Genomic DNA, 18518 nt, shown 5'->3' with positions numbered 1-18518 from the left:
AGAAAACTGTAATTACATCCTCAACTTAGGCAAAGTTTATTGTAGCCACATTGAAGCTGTAAAAGAAGGTTTAAGGTTGTGATGTTTGCTTTGTGAACTTCGTTACTTAATGAGGATGTTATGCTGTATTCTGTTAGCGAATGTTCTATTTTTAAAGTAAACTTCAGCTCTTCACGGCAAAAAAGCATATAGATGTTAAATTTCATTTCATAGGAGATATAATCTCTATAGGTTTGATTAAATTATAAAATATCGCTATAGAATTCGAGCTGCTTTTTGAATGCTATGATGTTAACACTTGGGAAGTTTAGAAATTGCTTAACTTCCCTTAACATTTGTTCGGAAGGATTTGTACTGGTAAGGAACATGAAACAAGGAGAGGTATAACACTTAGATATTGGTGTTTGCTTGAATGTGGAGGTTGTTGGGACTAAATGTGAAGCACCCAAGAAGGATTGAGGATCAACTATGTATATCAAGATGTTGCCATTGGTTATATAAGCGAAACTTTGATTATACAAACCACACGTGACATCGTGATGACCGTCTGATGAAGGCCTCTATGTTGAGGTTGACTATTGATGCATCAATTTTCTTTTCATTTCCATGTCAATATAAACCATAAGACAATCAATCTGCAGGACGTTTGACGGTGAGTATTGCAATCATTCATATATTAAACAATGACGAGGCTATTAATTTGGGACATATTAAATTGATTTCATTATATGCACGTTGTGAATTATTTTTCATAATTAATGTGCAAAATAGATTTCAGGTTATTAATATTGATAGGTGAAAGATTTAGCAAATTAATCACATTCAACGCGACCTTAAGTGTACTGTGTTAAACTAAAAACTCGTTTGATTCCCATTTTTCTCAAAATGCATTCTTCTCTCTTCTTTTTAACCCCACATTCTTCATTAAAATAATATTGCACGTAAATAAAAAATTTTTCTTTATTTTTGATTCACACATTCTCTATCAATCTACTATTCTAAAATTCATTTTCCCCTGAAAATGGGTGTCAAACACACCTTATAAACAAACATTTATAAACTAGTGACATAAAAGGTGATGGTTATTTCCTATATTTTTATATGCATTCCGTAATTATTGACTACATGATTTTTATAGTGAGCTACTGCCATAAAATCTTATGTGGTAACTTCTTATTTGAGGTATTAGCTTTTTATTTGAGACAACAAAATTATAGAAGCCTAATCAAATAACAAGTTGTTACGTTGGATAACTACTTTAGTCGCTGACTATGAATAGCTAAGAGCATACATGATTAATTGGGGTGGCCATTATTACTAATGAGGCCATCATAAACAAAGAGTTTATTTCTTTTAATTTTGGCGTATTAAACAATTATTGAAACCACTACTGCATTAGAGAATTCTTAAATCTTTCTCATGATAGATATAGTGCTTTTGTAAAAATATTAATCTATGTATATTTGCTCGTGTATGATGTTGATTGCTATACATTATAAATAGATTGTATGAAAATTTTGATTGAATATGTGAAAATATTACATGAGATTAGAATATTTTTGTACCAAGTATGAGATCTAGTGACGCTAATAATAGATAATATTTAATTTCTATAAATTGTCATCGATGTTCCACTATGTAACAAAATCCCAGTAATAATCAAACATAGTTTTACAAGAACTCTTACAAATTTCTCAATAGAATAGTTAATTTTAATTAATTAATTAATTAGTATAAATTCTTCAAAAAAGTTTTTCTGTTTGATTAAAGTTATCATTTATTTATACTAGAAAGTATGTGATCCTCGTGAGAATTATACTCTATTCATTACTTTATCACTTGTTCACAATACCATACACTTGTAAAATTTCAAACGATCAAGTATTTGACGTTATTGTCGAGTACTATAGGATTTAATTAGTTTAAGTTTGTTTTAGCGTTAATCTAAATTTTTATTAATTTATTAGTTTTTAATTTTATATTAGATAAAAATTACACTATTTTTCTATTTTGCTTCAAGATCTTGCATGCAAATTTAAAAAAAAAAAAAGGTGATTTTGCTCCGTCCGATTAGAAAATCAAATGAATATTTAGGTTGAAAAGAAAAAGGACATTTAGAAGCATACAAAAAATAGCAAGCAAAATCAATGACAGAAAATATACAAAATCAAATGGTCAATGGGGTGAATGAAGATGTAGCACATCCATATGTAGCTACGTGTAATGAGATTGAGAGACCAATGGAAGAATACATGGGTCTACCAGTGGTAGAAAGCAGATCCGACATAGTTTATTCAACATTCAGGGAAGCTAACTTTCATTTGAGGACGGATGTAATAACATGTTTTAGATTGCATTGCAATTCTTTAGAAGAGATTGACAATTTGAATGTTCAGATCTCGAGATTTTTGGATATGTGTGTGACAATTGAGTATCTAGGGGTTTTCAGTTATACAATTCGGTTGAAGCCCTTTCCATACGCTTTAAAAATTCAGCTAGGGAATCATTGGACACATTATCATCTTATAGCATCACCACTTGGGACTGCTTGAGCTCAGAAATTGTTGAACAAATACTTCTTACTAAAAAGGATTGCCAAGTGTGGGATGAATAACTATATTCTCTTAACTTGATTCGTAGTGCTATTACGAGGCATAAGAAGATACAAAGGTTTGCTTCGACAATGTCCACAATGTGGTTTGTAAAAGTGGCTACAATTCTAGTACTTCTATATTGGATTGAATCCAACTAGCAGAACTAACTTTGATTCAGCGTGTGATAGATCCATTACAAAAAGGACTGCAAATCTAGATTATTTATTTATTTATTTATTATTATTTTTTTAAAGGTTAAAATGTTGTTCTTGGATATCATGTGAATATAATAACATTTATGCTTTAAGGTTAATTGAAGTAGCATGAATCGAGATAGATATAAACCTATATATAAAGTATGTTACAAGTCCTTAGTGGCTAAAATGCCAAATTTCCAAATTTCTGTTTTTGATTTTCAATTGATCGCTAGGGGCGGGCGCATAGATTTTGAATTAGAGGGGCACAATCAAACTCTATATAAATCGAATACTTTATTCTTGATTTTTAAATGATTCATATTTGACCCAAGAAAATGCAGATTTACATTTAAAAAATATTTCTTCATTGATATTTTGCTCATCATTTTCATCTATTATATTTGAGCAGTTATTTTATTAATATTTTGTTCATCACAAGAAAATGCATATTTATGTATTAAAAAATTGTGTATTTGATACAAACAATCAATTCAAGTAACTAAAAGAAAAACATATAACCAATATTAAATACAAATAATTAGTCAAATAAACATAATTCGTTAAATATAAGTTAAATTTTATATAACAAGTTTAGACACATGCTATATACGCAAATAGGATATGAGAAAATGCAAATTTAGGTTCTAATTAGTTTAAAATTTGATTGAAAAGTAAATTTTTGTAGAAGATGTGATAATTGTAGAGAAATTATGAACTAATTTTAAAAAATTAGAAAAACTAAGGTTTTGGTAAAATGCTTGAGGGAGAGAGTAAGATAGAGCAAGAAAAAAGAGAGAAAATTCAAATTTGTTGTGATTTTGCCTCTATTTGGAGGGGATTAAATTCAGATTTTTAGTAAATTTTGATAAAAGTTAAGGAATCTATGAATTACGTTATTAAAATTAATTGTTAACTTTGATTTATATTAAAATTTAGATCTCAACCGATGACAAACAGGACTTTATCCAAAAAAAAAAAAAAAGGAAAAAAAATCTCAAAAGTTGGGGGGAGGGGGGTCAAGTCACCCCCAGGAACCCTGGATCTGCCCATGACGATCGGTATGTGATATATTCTTAATGTTTTTTTACATGATTAGTGGGGATTGATAGCCCTATATGTCTTTTGACCAAATCACCTGGAATCATCATGTCAATTGGAGGCACGTAGGAATGGTTACAAAATTTTTAGTACGTTGTACCATGTTTATCCGGGATGAAATTTTTACACGCGATGTGTTAATAAGTTAAGTGTCTAAATGATGAAATTATAAAATTTTAATATGTTAAGCATCAATTTGTCTTTGAAGGAAAATGATTTTTGGAATAGTGAGTTTTTGGAGAATGTGATTAATAGGTATGAAAAATTTTAAGTTTACGTGCAAAATTTTTTATTGCATGAATATGTGGTTGAAAATGAGTTTGAGAAAAAAGAATTTTGATAAAAGGGAAGACAAACAAGCTAACTTATATAAGTTTCTGATCTTCAACGAAAATTTCCCACAAATCAGAGTTCCTTTGATCTATCAAATAAATATCTACTTAATGCAGCACATTAGAAGGTAAAAATAGGAAATTAATTTATATCAAATTTGCAATCCAAATATTATGACTGGGGCCGTTTGTTAGTGCGGAAACGAAGTGTTGAAGAAAAACTTGAATTTTTATTGATAGTTTTTGAGTTGCTACAGCACATTCAATAATGTTTTCTTCTTTTTTTTTTTTTTCTTACAATGAGACTATAAGAATGACCTCTATTTATAGGACCACATGGATAACTCTAGAGACTTGGAAATATAAATGGACACCTAATAATTCATGAATTTGTATCATGTATTTTCCTGATACATTTTCTTCAAGTGCATCATGTATATTCCTGATACATTTTCTTCAAGTGCATGTAACCTTATTTATTTCCTAAGATTACAAATTAATGCCACATTTAACACCCCTTCTTAATTTGTAATCTTGAGTTTTTCGTTGATCTTGTCGAACTTGTCAAATGTGACTGCCTTTGTTAAAATGTCTGCTGGCTGATTATTTGTGTTGATAAATTCCATGCAAATTTCTTCTCGACTTACCAAATCTCGAATGAAGTGATGACGTAGTTCAATATGTTTCAATCTGGCATGAAAAGTTGGATTTTTTTGTCATAGCAATTGCTGATATATTGTCGCAATGTATTGTTGTTGGCTCTTGTTGTTCAAACATCAAGTCTTTTAGAATTCTTCTAAGCTAAACTGCTTCACAAGTTGCATCCGCAGCTGCAATGTATTCCGCTTCTGCAGAAGATAGTGCTATAGACCTTTGCTTCCTCGAACTCCATGAAATAATATTTGTTCCAAGACAAAAGATGTAGCCCGATGTACTTTTGCGGTCAACAAGTGAGCCTGCCCAATCACTGTCAGTGTAGCCATCAAGGTTGAAGTTATTTTCCTTTTTGAACTCAATGCCTTGATTTTTTGTACCTTTAAGGTATCTCAAAATTCTTTTTGCCGCCGTAAAGTGATTCTTGCTTGGTTCATTCATGAACCTGGAAAGTAAACTCACTGATTGAGTGATATCCGGCCTTGTGTTGAGGTAGATGAGTGAACCAATTAACTTTCGGTAGAGTGTAGCATCTACTTTTTCAGCATCATCATTGACTTGGAATTTTTCATTCGGCCCCATTGGAGCAGAGACTGGCTTGCACTGGTTCATGCTGAATTTTTCTAGAAGATCATCAATATACTTCTCTTGAGATAAAAAAATTCTTCCCGGGCTTTGTTTGACTTGGATGCCAAGAAAGTATTTCATTTGACCCAAGTCACTCATCTCAAAGTCTCTCATCATCTTTTTCTTGAATTCTTCCACCATGCTTTTACTTGTACCAAAGTATAGAAGATCATCCACATAAAGACATACAACAAGAAAGTCTCTTCCAAGATTATTGACATATAGAGATGATTCATTCGTGCTTCGATTGAATCCATTTTGGATGAAATAGCTATTGATTTTGCAATTCCATGCTCGCGGCGCTTGCTTTAAACCATAAAGTGCCTTGTATAAACGATAGACTTTTCCTTCTTGTCCTTTGATTTCAAATCCTTCGGGTTGCTCGACATAAACTTCTTCTTGAATTTCACCATTTAAGAATGCCGATTTTACATCAAGTTGATAAACACATACACTGCCAGTGCCAAAACAGTACGAATTGTCTCCATTCTTGCAACCGGAGCATATGTTTCAGTGTAATCAATTTCGGGCTGTTGAGAATACCCTTTTGCAACAAGACGTGCTTTGTGCTTTTGGATCGACCCATCTTCATTGTATTTTATTTTATAGACCCACTTGAGTCCAATGATTTTCTTCCCTTCTGGCAAGGCAACAAGCTTCCAAGTTTTGTTTTTCTCGATTGTGGACATTTCTTCATTCATGGCTTTTGTCCAACATACTTCTTTTGAGGCTTCTTCAAATGATTGTGGTTCACTAGAGAACAACCCAAGTTCACATGACTCATATATGTCTTGTAGTGAACGTGTCTTTCTTGGAGGGCTTTCTGGATCAGATTCTTCCTCACTTCTTGGAGTAGGGTTTGGATTATGCTCTAAATTTCCAACTTGTGACGGACCTGCTTGAAATGTTAATGGATCAACAAAATGGTATGGTGTCTGGTCCACAACTTCTTTCCCTTTCCAATCCCAAGATGCAGCTTCATCAAAAACAACGTCTCGTGAAACTGTAATTTTGTTTGTAGTTGGATCTAATAACCGATATCCTTTAGATTCATCACTATATCCAACAAAGACAAGTTTTTGTCCTTTCTCGTCAAATTTCTCCCGATTTTGAGAAGGGATAAGAGCATAAGCAATGCTGCCAAATATTTTGAAGTGATCAACCATTGGCTTCTTTTTGTTCCAAGCTTCGTATGGAGTTTTATTCCGTACAGCCTTTGTTGGAGACCGATTGAGAATGTATACTGCCGTATTTACAGCTTCTGCCCAATACAGATTTGGAAGTCCTTTGCCCTTTAGCATGCTTCTTGCCATTTCAACAATTGTGCGATTTTTTCTTTCGGCCACGCCGTTTTGTTGCGGAGTTCGACTCACAGTTAATTGTCTTTTGGTGCCATTTTTTCTGCAATATTCCATGAAAGGATTATAGAGATATTCACCTCCACGATTGGTCCTTAAAGTTTTTATCAAAAAACCACTTTGCCTTTCTGCTTGAGCTTTGAATTGAAGAAATGTGGAATATGCCTCAGATTTTTGACTGAGGAAGAAAACCCATATCATTCTTTTGAAGTCATCAACAAAGAGAATAAAATATCTCTTGTTTCCAAAAGTGGGAGTTTGCATTGGCCCACAAATATCCGAGTGCACAAGCTCAAGTGGTGTTTCGTTCTCCATGAAGTTTTTGGAAACGACAACTTGTGCAATTTCCCATAGACGCATCCTTCGCACATTTTGTCTATGTGTTGGATGTTAGGAAGTCCCGTCACCATGTTTTTCATTTGGAGTAAACGAAGGCCTTTTTCATGAAGATGACCATATCGTAAATGCCACAAATACGCCAAATCTTCGTCTCTTGCCTTGAGTGCACAATTCTCATTTAGTGGCATCATAAGAGGAAATGTCTTGTTCTTCATTTCAATATTTGCCACACAAATATTTTTCTTTTTGTCAAAAACTTTACATGCACCATCATCAAAGTGGACAGAGAAGTCACTTTGAATAAGTTGTCCAACACTTAGGAGATTATGAGAAAGATTGGGAACATAAAGAACATCTGTGATGAGTTTCTTGTTACCTTCTTTAATTTGGACAGCAATGGTGCCTTTTCCTACCGCATCTCTACATGTTCCATCGCCAAGAATTACTTGTGAAGTAATATTTGGATTAAGGTCCACAAAGATGTCGCGATTCCCCGTCATGTGATTGCTACAACCGCTATCCAAATACCAAGGGCTTTGAGCTCCATTTTCATAATTTTGAGAATAAAACAGAATTTCCTTTTCATTCTCTTGAGAAAAGTTTGCTGCACTTTTTCTTTCTGTTATCTCTTTATTTTGAAACCAACAATCCCTTTGAGAATGATTGGGGATCTTGCACCTTTTGCATCTAAAGTAGCACTCCTTTGATTCATGATTCATTTTTTTGCAAATTATGCAAGTTGGATTTTTACCACCAGAAATTTGTGTTTGCTTGCCTTTCGATTTGCTTTGCTTGTCACCCTTCTTCCAATAGCTATCTTTTTGTTTTGTTTGATTTGAGCCTCTGTTGTGTTCTCCATAGTTGTTCGATCCTCCTTTTGATGTTTGCTTTGATTGGAAAGCTTGTTCGGTAGTGGATTGGTTACTCGAACGATTGATCATTTGCTCATGGGCAAGAAGTGACCCGGTTAACTCATTGGTCATTTTGGACAAGTCTTTCGATTCTTCAATTGCGGCTGCAACATGGTCAAACTTTGGAGGAAGGCATCTTAACATTTTCTCCACGACTCTTTTATCTGTAATTGTGTCACCACAGCTTTTGATTTGATTTACTGTCTCGGCTACTCGTGAAGAAAAAACACGAACCGATTCTCGTTCTTCCATTTGGAGATTATCAAAGTCTCTCCATAAGGATTGAAGTTCAAGGCGATCGTTTTCTCCGTTCCTTAAAATTCTTGCATCAATATTTCCCAAGCATCTTTGGCTTTTTTAACACCAAAGATACGAGGGAAAATTGATTTCCCGACTCCTTGTTGAATATAGCGGAGAGCCATTGCATCTTTTCTTTTAAATTCTTTTTGCAATTTTTCGTAATCTTCATTGTCTTCGGATAGTTCTTCGTACTCCTCACCGTCAATGACATCCCAAAGATCTAAGGAGATGAAGAAAGTTTGCATTTGGATGCTCCAGTATTCATAATGCTCGCCTTCGAAGATTGGGATTTGACTGGAAGAATATGTAAACAACGAAGCTGTTTGTATGAAAGCCATGAAAAAATGCAATCACAAGTTATGGCTCTGATACCAAATTTGTTAGTGCGGAAACGAAGTGTTGAAGAAAAACTTGAATTTTTATTGATAGTTTTTGAGTTGCTATAGCACACTCAATAATGTTTTCTTCTTTTTTTTCTTACAATGAGACTACAAGAATGACCTCTATTTATAGGACCACATGGATAACTCTAGAGACATGGGAATATAAATGGACATCTAATAATTCATGAATTTGCATCATGTATTTTCCTGATACATTTTCTTCAAGTGCATCATGTATTTTCCTGATACATTTTCTTCAAGTGCGTGTAACCTTATTTATTTCCTAAGATTACAAATTAATGCCACATTTAACACCGTTACCTTGAGTTATTGATTCAACCAGGCGATTACCTAATTAATGTTTTCCACCAGATGACAACAGTTGATTTTGCCACCAGCTGGTGCGTGCTATGGCTTCTTTGTGGGCGAGTAAGAAAGGAGTATTTCTACATTGTTTTCTCTACTTAATAGGGACAATGCAATTATTATATATTAAGGACTGTTGATAATGGGCTACTGGTAGCAGGATTGTCGAAGCAACTTGGGGGAGGATTTATGCTGGAGGTGGTTGAGATACTAGTGTTGAGGAATTGGCTCTCCTTTTATTAGAACGGTGTATTCAGATTTATGTTTCTGAATGTGATGCTGCTCTTGTGGTGAATGAGCTAAAATTCTATCTTATCTTTCACGAATTTTTCCAATCTTAATAGATCCCGTAATTTCTTTCACTTTGGTAGAAAAGGAAGAAGGGGCCTAGCTTGCTTTGGCTCTTTTCCTTCCCCCGATGTGGGTTGCTTTCACCAATAAATATTGGTTATATTTCTTTATGTTATCTGTACCAATATAATAGTTCTTTTGAGGTTGGTTGTGACACTTGTTATTTCATACCTCGGGAGAGAAATGAGTAGCCTCCACACTACCCTCGTTAGCTACCACTTCGTGGGATGATGCGAATAAGTGGACTAATTGTAGACAACTTTTTGCTTTTCCTATTGTTCGAGGCGACCTATTTTAATGAGGTTTTCATTTTACTTGAAAAAATATTGCGGATCTCGAAGCATATAGGATTGCAAAATAGTCCCCCCCACCCTCGATAGGCTTTAAGAAAAACTTCGATTTTAAATACAAGCACAACTATTTTTCAACTATATATTATCTTCATACATTTTATCATCTTGACAATGGTTGCTTCCATTAATATAAACTTTAGTACCAACAACCATGTTGGCAAAAAAGTAGAAATGAAAATAATAACACCAAAAGATATAATGTGGTCTCAGAAGTATGCCTGCTTCCAAACAAGGGAAGAGAATTATTGATATAATTACTCTATAAGTCTGTATAGTTGCACAATATTAACAAAGTCAGAATTATTATACTCAACAAGTCAATATAAGTCACACAAAATTAAAAAAAATCACATCTCAAAGCATGGAGAACTTCAAATATCATCTTTTACCTTTCTACATTCTTTCAGAAAATCAATATCAAATGATTGTCATTTCAGCTCTAAATTCAAAATTATAAAAATTAATTTTTCCACAATTTGATAAGCCAAAATTTTCTTAGCACTACAAGAGACGGTTATTGTTTTAGACCTGAACAAATAATTCAATTTATTGAAGCACTCAGAAGAAAGTTTCAACCTACAATTAGAGTCTGCTTGGGCCATTGGAAATAATAATAGCTCAACCCACAAAGCAATAATTCGAAAATGTGTTGCCACTAAACACTTCTGATTTCCCTTTTTTGAGAACTTCTCTCTAGGAAAAAGAAAATTGCAATAAATCAGAAACACGTCTCTATCACCACGTAGAAACAAAGTGAAAAAATAATAACGTAAGATATAGCGTTAGCTACATATTTATTAGAGAAAAATAATATCATACGATATAGGGTTAGGAAGATATTTACCAGAGAGGATGAAGCTTCATTACTAAAATTCTTCGATTATATAGTTACAATAAAGTGACTACAAGAAACAAAAATCCAATATGAACAAACTATTGAGCATCTTTAATGGAATTCTGGGATAAAACCAGTGCTCTTTACCTTTTGTAACACACTTCTTAAAAGAAAACAAATGTTGAAGGCAAGATGTAGATATGCTTATTGTTAGGTAACTTCAAGCTCAGAACATGCCCTACCAAGTTTACCCCTTTGATGATTGATGCAACAGATGATAATTGAAAAAATTAATTCTCCATATTAATCACATTAAACAGTCTCTCACGCAATGCTGATAGATCGATGCACATTAGTACCGTGGCTTTGGCCTGCAAAAAAAGGACTATTTAGCTATTAACCATCTCATCTAAAGACATTATAGAGAAAATAATTTTATGAGTTTAAATTGGTGTCAAGCGTGCCTCCTCTTATATAGGTCAAATTCTGTTTTTCAAAGGCTAATATGTGCACAATTTATCATAAAAAGTGGCCGTGTGACATTTGCCTCCTCGAATATGGAGTTAAACCAAGCTTAAACTGTTAGAGGGTAGATGGCAATTTTTAATTTAATTTTTCTTAAAAAATTTGGGAATTTGTAAAGATATATAGAACAGGTGAAATCATATATATGTTTACCTCAAACTGAATTCTGTGGAGGAACCTTTGATCATTTGTTTTTGTAGAAACACAGCTTACAACATTGAGATTTGTCCTAATCAATTCCCCAAGAACTCTTGACAGAGGAAACCCTCCCTCTATTGAGCTAGTTCTTATCAAAACCTCGACACCATCTTGGCAAGGACTCACTGTCACACTATTAGGCATTAAATTACTGTTTGAGCCTGAAGTATACAATTTTTTTAGCTTGTCTCTACACAAGCTCAGTTCTTGAATATTCTTCCGCATGTCTTTTATGTAATTCAAAGCTTCGTTCATGTGATCACATACAGCACGCTTCCCCTACAACACCACGGACATGAACTAAATTTATAGCAAATTAGAATATACAATGTTTGGTAGAGATGATTGGTAGCAATCAACTGTAATGAATAAAAAGAAAGGCTAAAATCTTGTTAATTAGTTCACCTTGATATATTCAAGAGGAAGAAGGGATCGAAGCGAAGCATAAAGCTTTGCCATTTGTTTCCTTCTTTGCCTCTCAAATTCTCTATGCGGAACTTTCTTGCCCTTGTTTTCAGCACTAACCCCTTCCTTGTTTTCTTCATCATCTGAAGATGGTTTTATTTGCCGCTTTTTTGTATCTTTAGGATTAGCACAACTACGGTTTCTGGTCAGCACTGAAGAATCTTGATGATCTGCAATCAGATATTCTTCTAGGTTTACTATATCTTCTAGGATTATTGAAGGGTCCTCAAAGATCGGATCGTCTTGTGACTGTGAAGGAAACATCTCAATTAGCAAGTTTTCAAGAATATTTCAAAGGTTTTCTTGAAAATGCATCCCTATGTAATAAAAATACTTATAGAGGATGACCACTCTAATTATACCAAAAGCAATCATCACATGACTTATTAGGGTGTACAGTAGTATTTATATTTATTTATAGGAATGGTTAAACATAATTACTTTATTTAATCACGGATGATTGATACATTAAATGACATCTTTGTGGGAATCAGAATCATTTCACTATTCTGTAATTTGTCTATAAATAATGCTATTACTGCTATTAGAGCATTAGTTTAAATGGTATTCTGTGACCGACTTAATTAAATGTAAAATTATATGATTAATTTAATTGTGCATCTCATTTAATGTCAGTTAGCGTCGCTCAATGCTTTCAAAATTGACCTAGGCTTCGACCTAAAAAAGGTTAAGGGATAAGTCAAAAGATTTAATTGAGATCGAACTAGATACAATAATTAAATACACGTACAAATAAAAAAAATACTATGTCTATATTGACACCATAATTTTTATTTGTTACATCACATTTTAATTACAGTTAAACTCATAAATCTTTACTCATTATAGTAATTATTTTCTTAATTTTTTCCCTTCAAATTCTTATATTCAACCTCCCATTGATTAGTATATCTCGTTCTTGATGATGATTTACATAAAAAATAATTTGTTTTCATGCTTTGAAATGAGGGAAAATTATTTTTTCGAACAATTTATTTATATATTAAAACGATGGGAAAATAAGTTATTTTACTCAATTTTAATGGATTTTTGGACATACAATTGTTATTAAATACAAATTGTGTAACATTAATGGAAAGTTTGAGAATAAAAATGATATAAAAAACTGTCATGGATATTTGTGCTAAAATTTGTTAAGATTAAGAATCTTAAAGAAATAAAAATTGTGGTGTTAATATAATTAACTTTTATTTATTGGACTTTTATTTTAATGCATAAGTCCAATGATAAAGTTCAATTTTTTAAATTAAAATAGCTGAAAAAATAGGAAAATCGTTTTCGGTTATTAACATATAATTTGCCTAGCTTTGGGTCTGATTCCTTGTTCCACCAGTTGAACGGGGCGGGGTGGGAAGAATTTTAATGATATCAGTGGAACTAGAATAGTGTTTTAATACTTGCTATGTTATGGCATTAATCTTTATCTGGTATGAGAAGATGAGCAAACCGAGATGATATAACATATGTTTGCCGACATAGGATTTCAAAATCAAACAGAGGGTGGTACCCATAATCGATAGTTGAAGTTTTCCCAGAGGCGTGGTTCGAAAGTTGAGATTTGAAAGATTAAAATAGAGAATAAATATTTACCATTTTCAACTTTTACAACAAAGGTGACAGCTACATTTGCTTTTCTTCATAGATAAAGTAAACGCACATGATTTTTATGCAGACCGCTACCAAAATTGCCACTTCGATAGATTGTGATTATCTTTTTATTATGATAAAGAAACATTAAAAAAAAAAAAAATGTGATTTTGATAACTTCGAATAGCTAATTAACTATTTACTAACAAATATTTTTTCGAACAACACTATCTAAGTTAGAAAATAAACTACGGAAAAGATAATAAAATTGTGATTTTATGCTGGCACAAACAAACTATTAATTAGACAAAGTTTGATGTTTATTGTGACAGAATTGCGATAGAATTCCCTTTACAAATAGTACTTGCCGCTAAACTTTCACAATGCTTTCAGCTGCGATTGAACTTTAGAATATTTCACAACCGTTTCTAAAGGTTAACGTACTTGATGACGTGGTAAACAAAAATTTACACATGACATGCTTTCGACATTAGTATATACCATGTCACTAGAATCACATGGCAACATGAGCCAGGAAACATATATTAAGGAAAGTTCATTGAGAAATAGAAAACATCTGAAAAGATATGTGACAACTGATATAGTTAACTTGAGATGACTGTATTATCATAAATTTCTAGCACTCGTGCAAATGGTTTTATAAATTTGATGACACTTTGAAATCTTCCTAAATTAAATCGAACCCTTTTTTTTTCTATAATTAAATTAATAATCAAACGTTTGATTAAGTTTCTCACAATATTGGCTTAATACGTAATAGAATTTGTAACTGTAGCCTACAAGAAATTGAGTCTATTCACACAAATTTTCGATGGAATTTAAAGAAAAGGATTTATTGAAAGTTATATCTTAGGGATTCTTTCTATGGCAACTTTGAAATTTCTTTAATTTTTCAATGAACTGGGGAGTTAATACCCTCGAAAAAGGGTCAGTATCAGCACTTGAAATGCAGTGACCTTCCTACTTTAAACTTGTTAATGGGTCTCGATATATTTGAAGTTGGGTATCAATTCTTGTAGTATAGTGGGCAAATTTTATTTAATTCGTCAATCAAGCAATGGTTATTTCTCTTTGATTATAAATACCCGAACTATTGAAGTTTACCCACGTTAATGGTTGCACGTTAAGAATTGACATTTCGCCTTTTATAATCTTAAGCTTGTATGCTGTATCAATATGGTGTTGCTAAAATTGTAAATTAAGATTGGATTAATAGTAAACATGAGCAGATGCTAAGCCATCAACAATTATAAGCGGGAGAAGATTATTTCAAACCCCGTCTTTTCATTCATTGATAAGTAAGTATCCGAAATTTTTTTTGAAGTTATATTTTTAAATTCTAATTCTCATATAAATTTCACAATTAGACTTGGGAGGACTATCTTGGATGGTTAAAAATAACCACCCCAACAAAATTTTCAAATAACATAAGTCCATACATTACATGAATGATCATACATAGACTTGGGAAACTATTGTTATGCCTCATATCCGAAGCTCTCAGTGGAGACCACGTCAAAGTCACGTCGAGGAACTGAAGAAAGGGAACAAGCTGCTTTTTGGCCGAAGCACTCTCTTCATCCGTAGTTCTTTGGTGAAGCACTCTCTCTCTCTTTGTCAAGGCACTTTCTCTTTTGGCTAAAGGTCTGCACATCCGAAGCTCTCCCTAAAATCGAGACGCTTGTTGCCTTTAATGCAGATCTGAAGAGTAATTGATATAAGGTTTGCATTAATAAGTGTCAGAAACGTCAGCCTAGAGTTTAGGGTGGCTGACCCCCTATCAATATAATTAATGGATGATAGAATGTGATGGGAGGCTTCGTTTGATTGGATGAGGCTACGTGGTTCTGATCTAACGACGACCACGTTGGCCTTAACCCTATAAATAGCAACTCTTGAAACTTGTTAAAGGATGGAAAAAGATATATAATAACTTCATATACTTGAAATTAGAATTCTCTTTTGCTCATCTCTTGGTGATTGAGTTTGGATTCATTTTATTTTGAGAGTTGTTATTGATTGATCTTTGATTATAAAATTACCCTGGATCATATTGTCGATACCCGAACATTTTTGTATCGTGTTATAGAGTATCTTCTACATCCATTATCAACATGATTTTACAATTGTAATTTTGATCAAAACGTGTCGAAATTTGCTCTCATGTACACGAGTGGGCTCGATATGTGTTGTCTGCGTGGCCATTATAGAAAACGGGATCAACAGTTTCACAAGATTAGAGAGTTGATTATTTCAAGGGACACAATTTAACTTGAATCATGAACAACTAGATTTTAAGATCGCTTTTTGAAATGTATATTTAGAGGAAATGTTTACATGAATTTTTTTTAAAATCATTTTATGTACCAAAATAGGAACCAAGTCATCTGAGTAAGAAATTTGGTATTTTTGTATTAGGAATAAGTTTTAAAAAATACGTCATTTTTTGGTCTCCATTATTTTCAAAATACATTTTTCTTTCTCTTATTTTTAATCATACATTTTCAATAAAATAATATTATACGCAAACCCAAAATTTTTTCTTTTTTAACCATATATTCTAATTCAAAATACTATTTCAAAATGCATTTTGAAAAAAATAGGGCTTAAACAAGCTCGTAAGTTAGATATCTTCTTATATTATAGGAAATAAAGATGTTGAAATTTTCTTTAACTTCTATACGTAGATAACATGCTCATAGCCAGTCATAAAAGAGTAAAAAAATTAGATTGGTTAAAGACTTAGGAATGGACATAAAAAGAAATAGAATTTAAAATATTTTATGAAATTCTAGAAAAAATTGCAATGAATGAAGCTAATTCAGTAACTCTTCGCCTTAGGAAATTACTTTAAGTTAATATGTGATCTGTGTCTTTCTAGAGCTGAAGAACTAAAAAGAATGTGTACTGTGTCTTATACAAGTGTTTTAGCAATATAATTTATGGTGTGGTCTTCATAAGCCATTGTTTGGCTCATGTTGTTAGTGTCTTGAGTAGATTTATCTTCAATCTAGGTAAGGACATTGGATTGCTATGAAGTGGCTACCAAAGTACTTAAGGATCATGATGCGCGTTTGATGCATAAACAAAGTGTAAAGTTTGAAAGGTTTGTTGATTTAAACTTCGCTGAGGATATGGAAATTAGGAAGCTACATATTATGGCTTTACCCATTGTAACTCTAGTATCTGCTTGATATCCTAGCGACAAAAAATTGTAATGGTATCCTCCACCGAGGCAAAGTTTATTGTAGCCACTAAAGCTCTAAAAGAAGGTTTATGGTTATGATGTTTGCTTTATGAACTTTGTTACTTAAGGAGGATGTTGTGTTGTATTATGATAGCCAAAGTTCTATTTTTTAAGTAAACTCTAGTTTATCACGGCACAACAAAGCGTATAGATGTTAAGTTTCATATCATAAGAGATATAATCTCTATAAGTTTGATTAAACTAGAATTTATCGTCACAAAATTCAACCTGTGTTTATGCATATTAAGGTGTAACCACTTGGAAAGTTTAGAAATTGCAGAACTTCACTTTACATTTGTTCTGATGGATTTGTACGGGTAAAGAACATATATGAAACAATGAGAGATATAACACTTAGACATTGGTGTTTACATTAAGGTGGAGGTTGTTGGGGCTAAATGTGAACCCAAGAAAGATTGAGGATCAATTATGTAAGTTTGGATGTTACCATCAGTCACTACTAAAAACCAGCTTTTTAGTAGCTAAAAATTACCAACGGATGCACGTTGCTAATTATTGTATTATCCGTTGGTATAAGTTATTCACTTTCAGCTACAATAATGAACAACGAATTTTTTGTTGCTAACGATGATATCTATTTACCAACGGATATTCCATGCCTCATATAACCATTTAACATTTGGATCTTTCCCGCAGGTGACATACCGAATACATCCGTTGGTAATTAGAAACGAATTATCCGTTGGTAAAAGTAATTCATTCTCAACTACGATAATCAGCAACGAATTTTCTATTGGTTACGATGATATCTCTTTATCAACGGATATTCCGTACCTCATGTAATCGTTTAACATTTGGATCTTTCATCTACGAATATTCCGTTGGTAATTAGAAACGGATTATCCGTTGGTAAAAGTAATTCACTTATTCCACATCGAAAGTTCACAACAACGCCTTTAGAGTTGTCCTCTATAAATTAATTTGTAGTCCAATAAGTGGTTAAACAATATTTTGGACTTTCATTTTGGTTGGCTAAAAGTTAAAAAATTTAGAATTATTAAATAAATAATAATAACAATAATAAAAAAATAAATAATTTTTTTTTACCATGCCTCACACCTATGTGGCTATTCACAATATTGATTTTTACTAATTGTAATGGTGAATATTTATCAACGAAAAGTCGGTTGTTATTAGTGAAGATTTTTACTGACGAAAATTTCGTTGGTAAAAGATTCACACTTTACCAACGAAAAATTCGTTAGTAAAATATTACTCTTTACCTATGGCAGGATCCGTCGGTAAGTATCAGTGACTCTCAAATTAACAACGGATTTGCGGTTGCAAATATTCCGTTGGAAAAGAGTAACAGCAATGGATATCGAGGTTTCAGAAATGGAAAATCCGTACCTGAACCCATGTTTTTTTAGTAGTGAGTCATATAAGCGAGACTGAGATTATACAAAGAACATCGTTCAAGAGGGATGACACGTGAAATTGTGATGATCGTCTCATGAAGGTACCTATATTGTTCCTTATATCGCTTATTCCAGGTTAGTTGCTTAGATGCTCTTTCATGTTCATTTTATCTTCTTCTCTCTGAGAATCACTCGCTCTCCCATTTTTTAATTCGTCTCCATTCAAATTGAGGGTTAGGCTATACAATGAGGTTTCTAAACTAACTTGGTGTTGTTTTGTGTTGAGTGAGAGTCTTTAGCGTATACTGCGAGATTGTGATATTCTTCTTTTTGCTGGTGAAATCAATGGGTTTCTTGATGTAGAATTGAAGTCCGGG

General features: G+C 32.8%; 1 protein-coding gene across 2 annotated transcripts in view; it reads right to left on the bottom strand.

Annotated features, from left to right (window-relative positions):
- LOC111397149 (transcription factor bHLH120-like) overlaps positions 1-12236 on the bottom strand; it is a 31452-nt gene extending 19216 nt beyond the window's left edge. The window contains exons 1-3 of one of the 2 annotated variants that reach the window (XM_023023911.1): positions 11827-12236; positions 11377-11700; positions 10712-11069 (exon numbers count right to left, since the gene is read on the bottom strand). In XM_023023911.1, coding sequence (XP_022879679.1) covers positions 10989-11069; positions 11377-11700; positions 11827-12150 — 729 coding nt within the window. In that variant the 5' untranslated portion in view covers positions 12151-12236 and the 3' untranslated portion in view covers positions 10712-10988. Of the gene's footprint in view, positions 1-10711; positions 11070-11376; positions 11701-11826 lie in introns of those variants that run through there. The other variant, XM_023023908.1, reaches the window with a different exon arrangement.
- Between the last annotated feature and the right edge of the window lie 6282 nt (positions 12237-18518).

This window comes from Olea europaea, chromosome 1, assembly GCF_002742605.1.
Source record: "Olea europaea var. sylvestris chromosome 1, O_europaea_v1, whole genome shotgun sequence".
Classification (NCBI taxonomy): domain Eukaryota; kingdom Viridiplantae; phylum Streptophyta; class Magnoliopsida; order Lamiales; family Oleaceae; genus Olea; species Olea europaea.
Note: the sequence above shows the minus strand (reverse complement) of the source record. Positions and strands in the feature narration are given on the sequence as shown.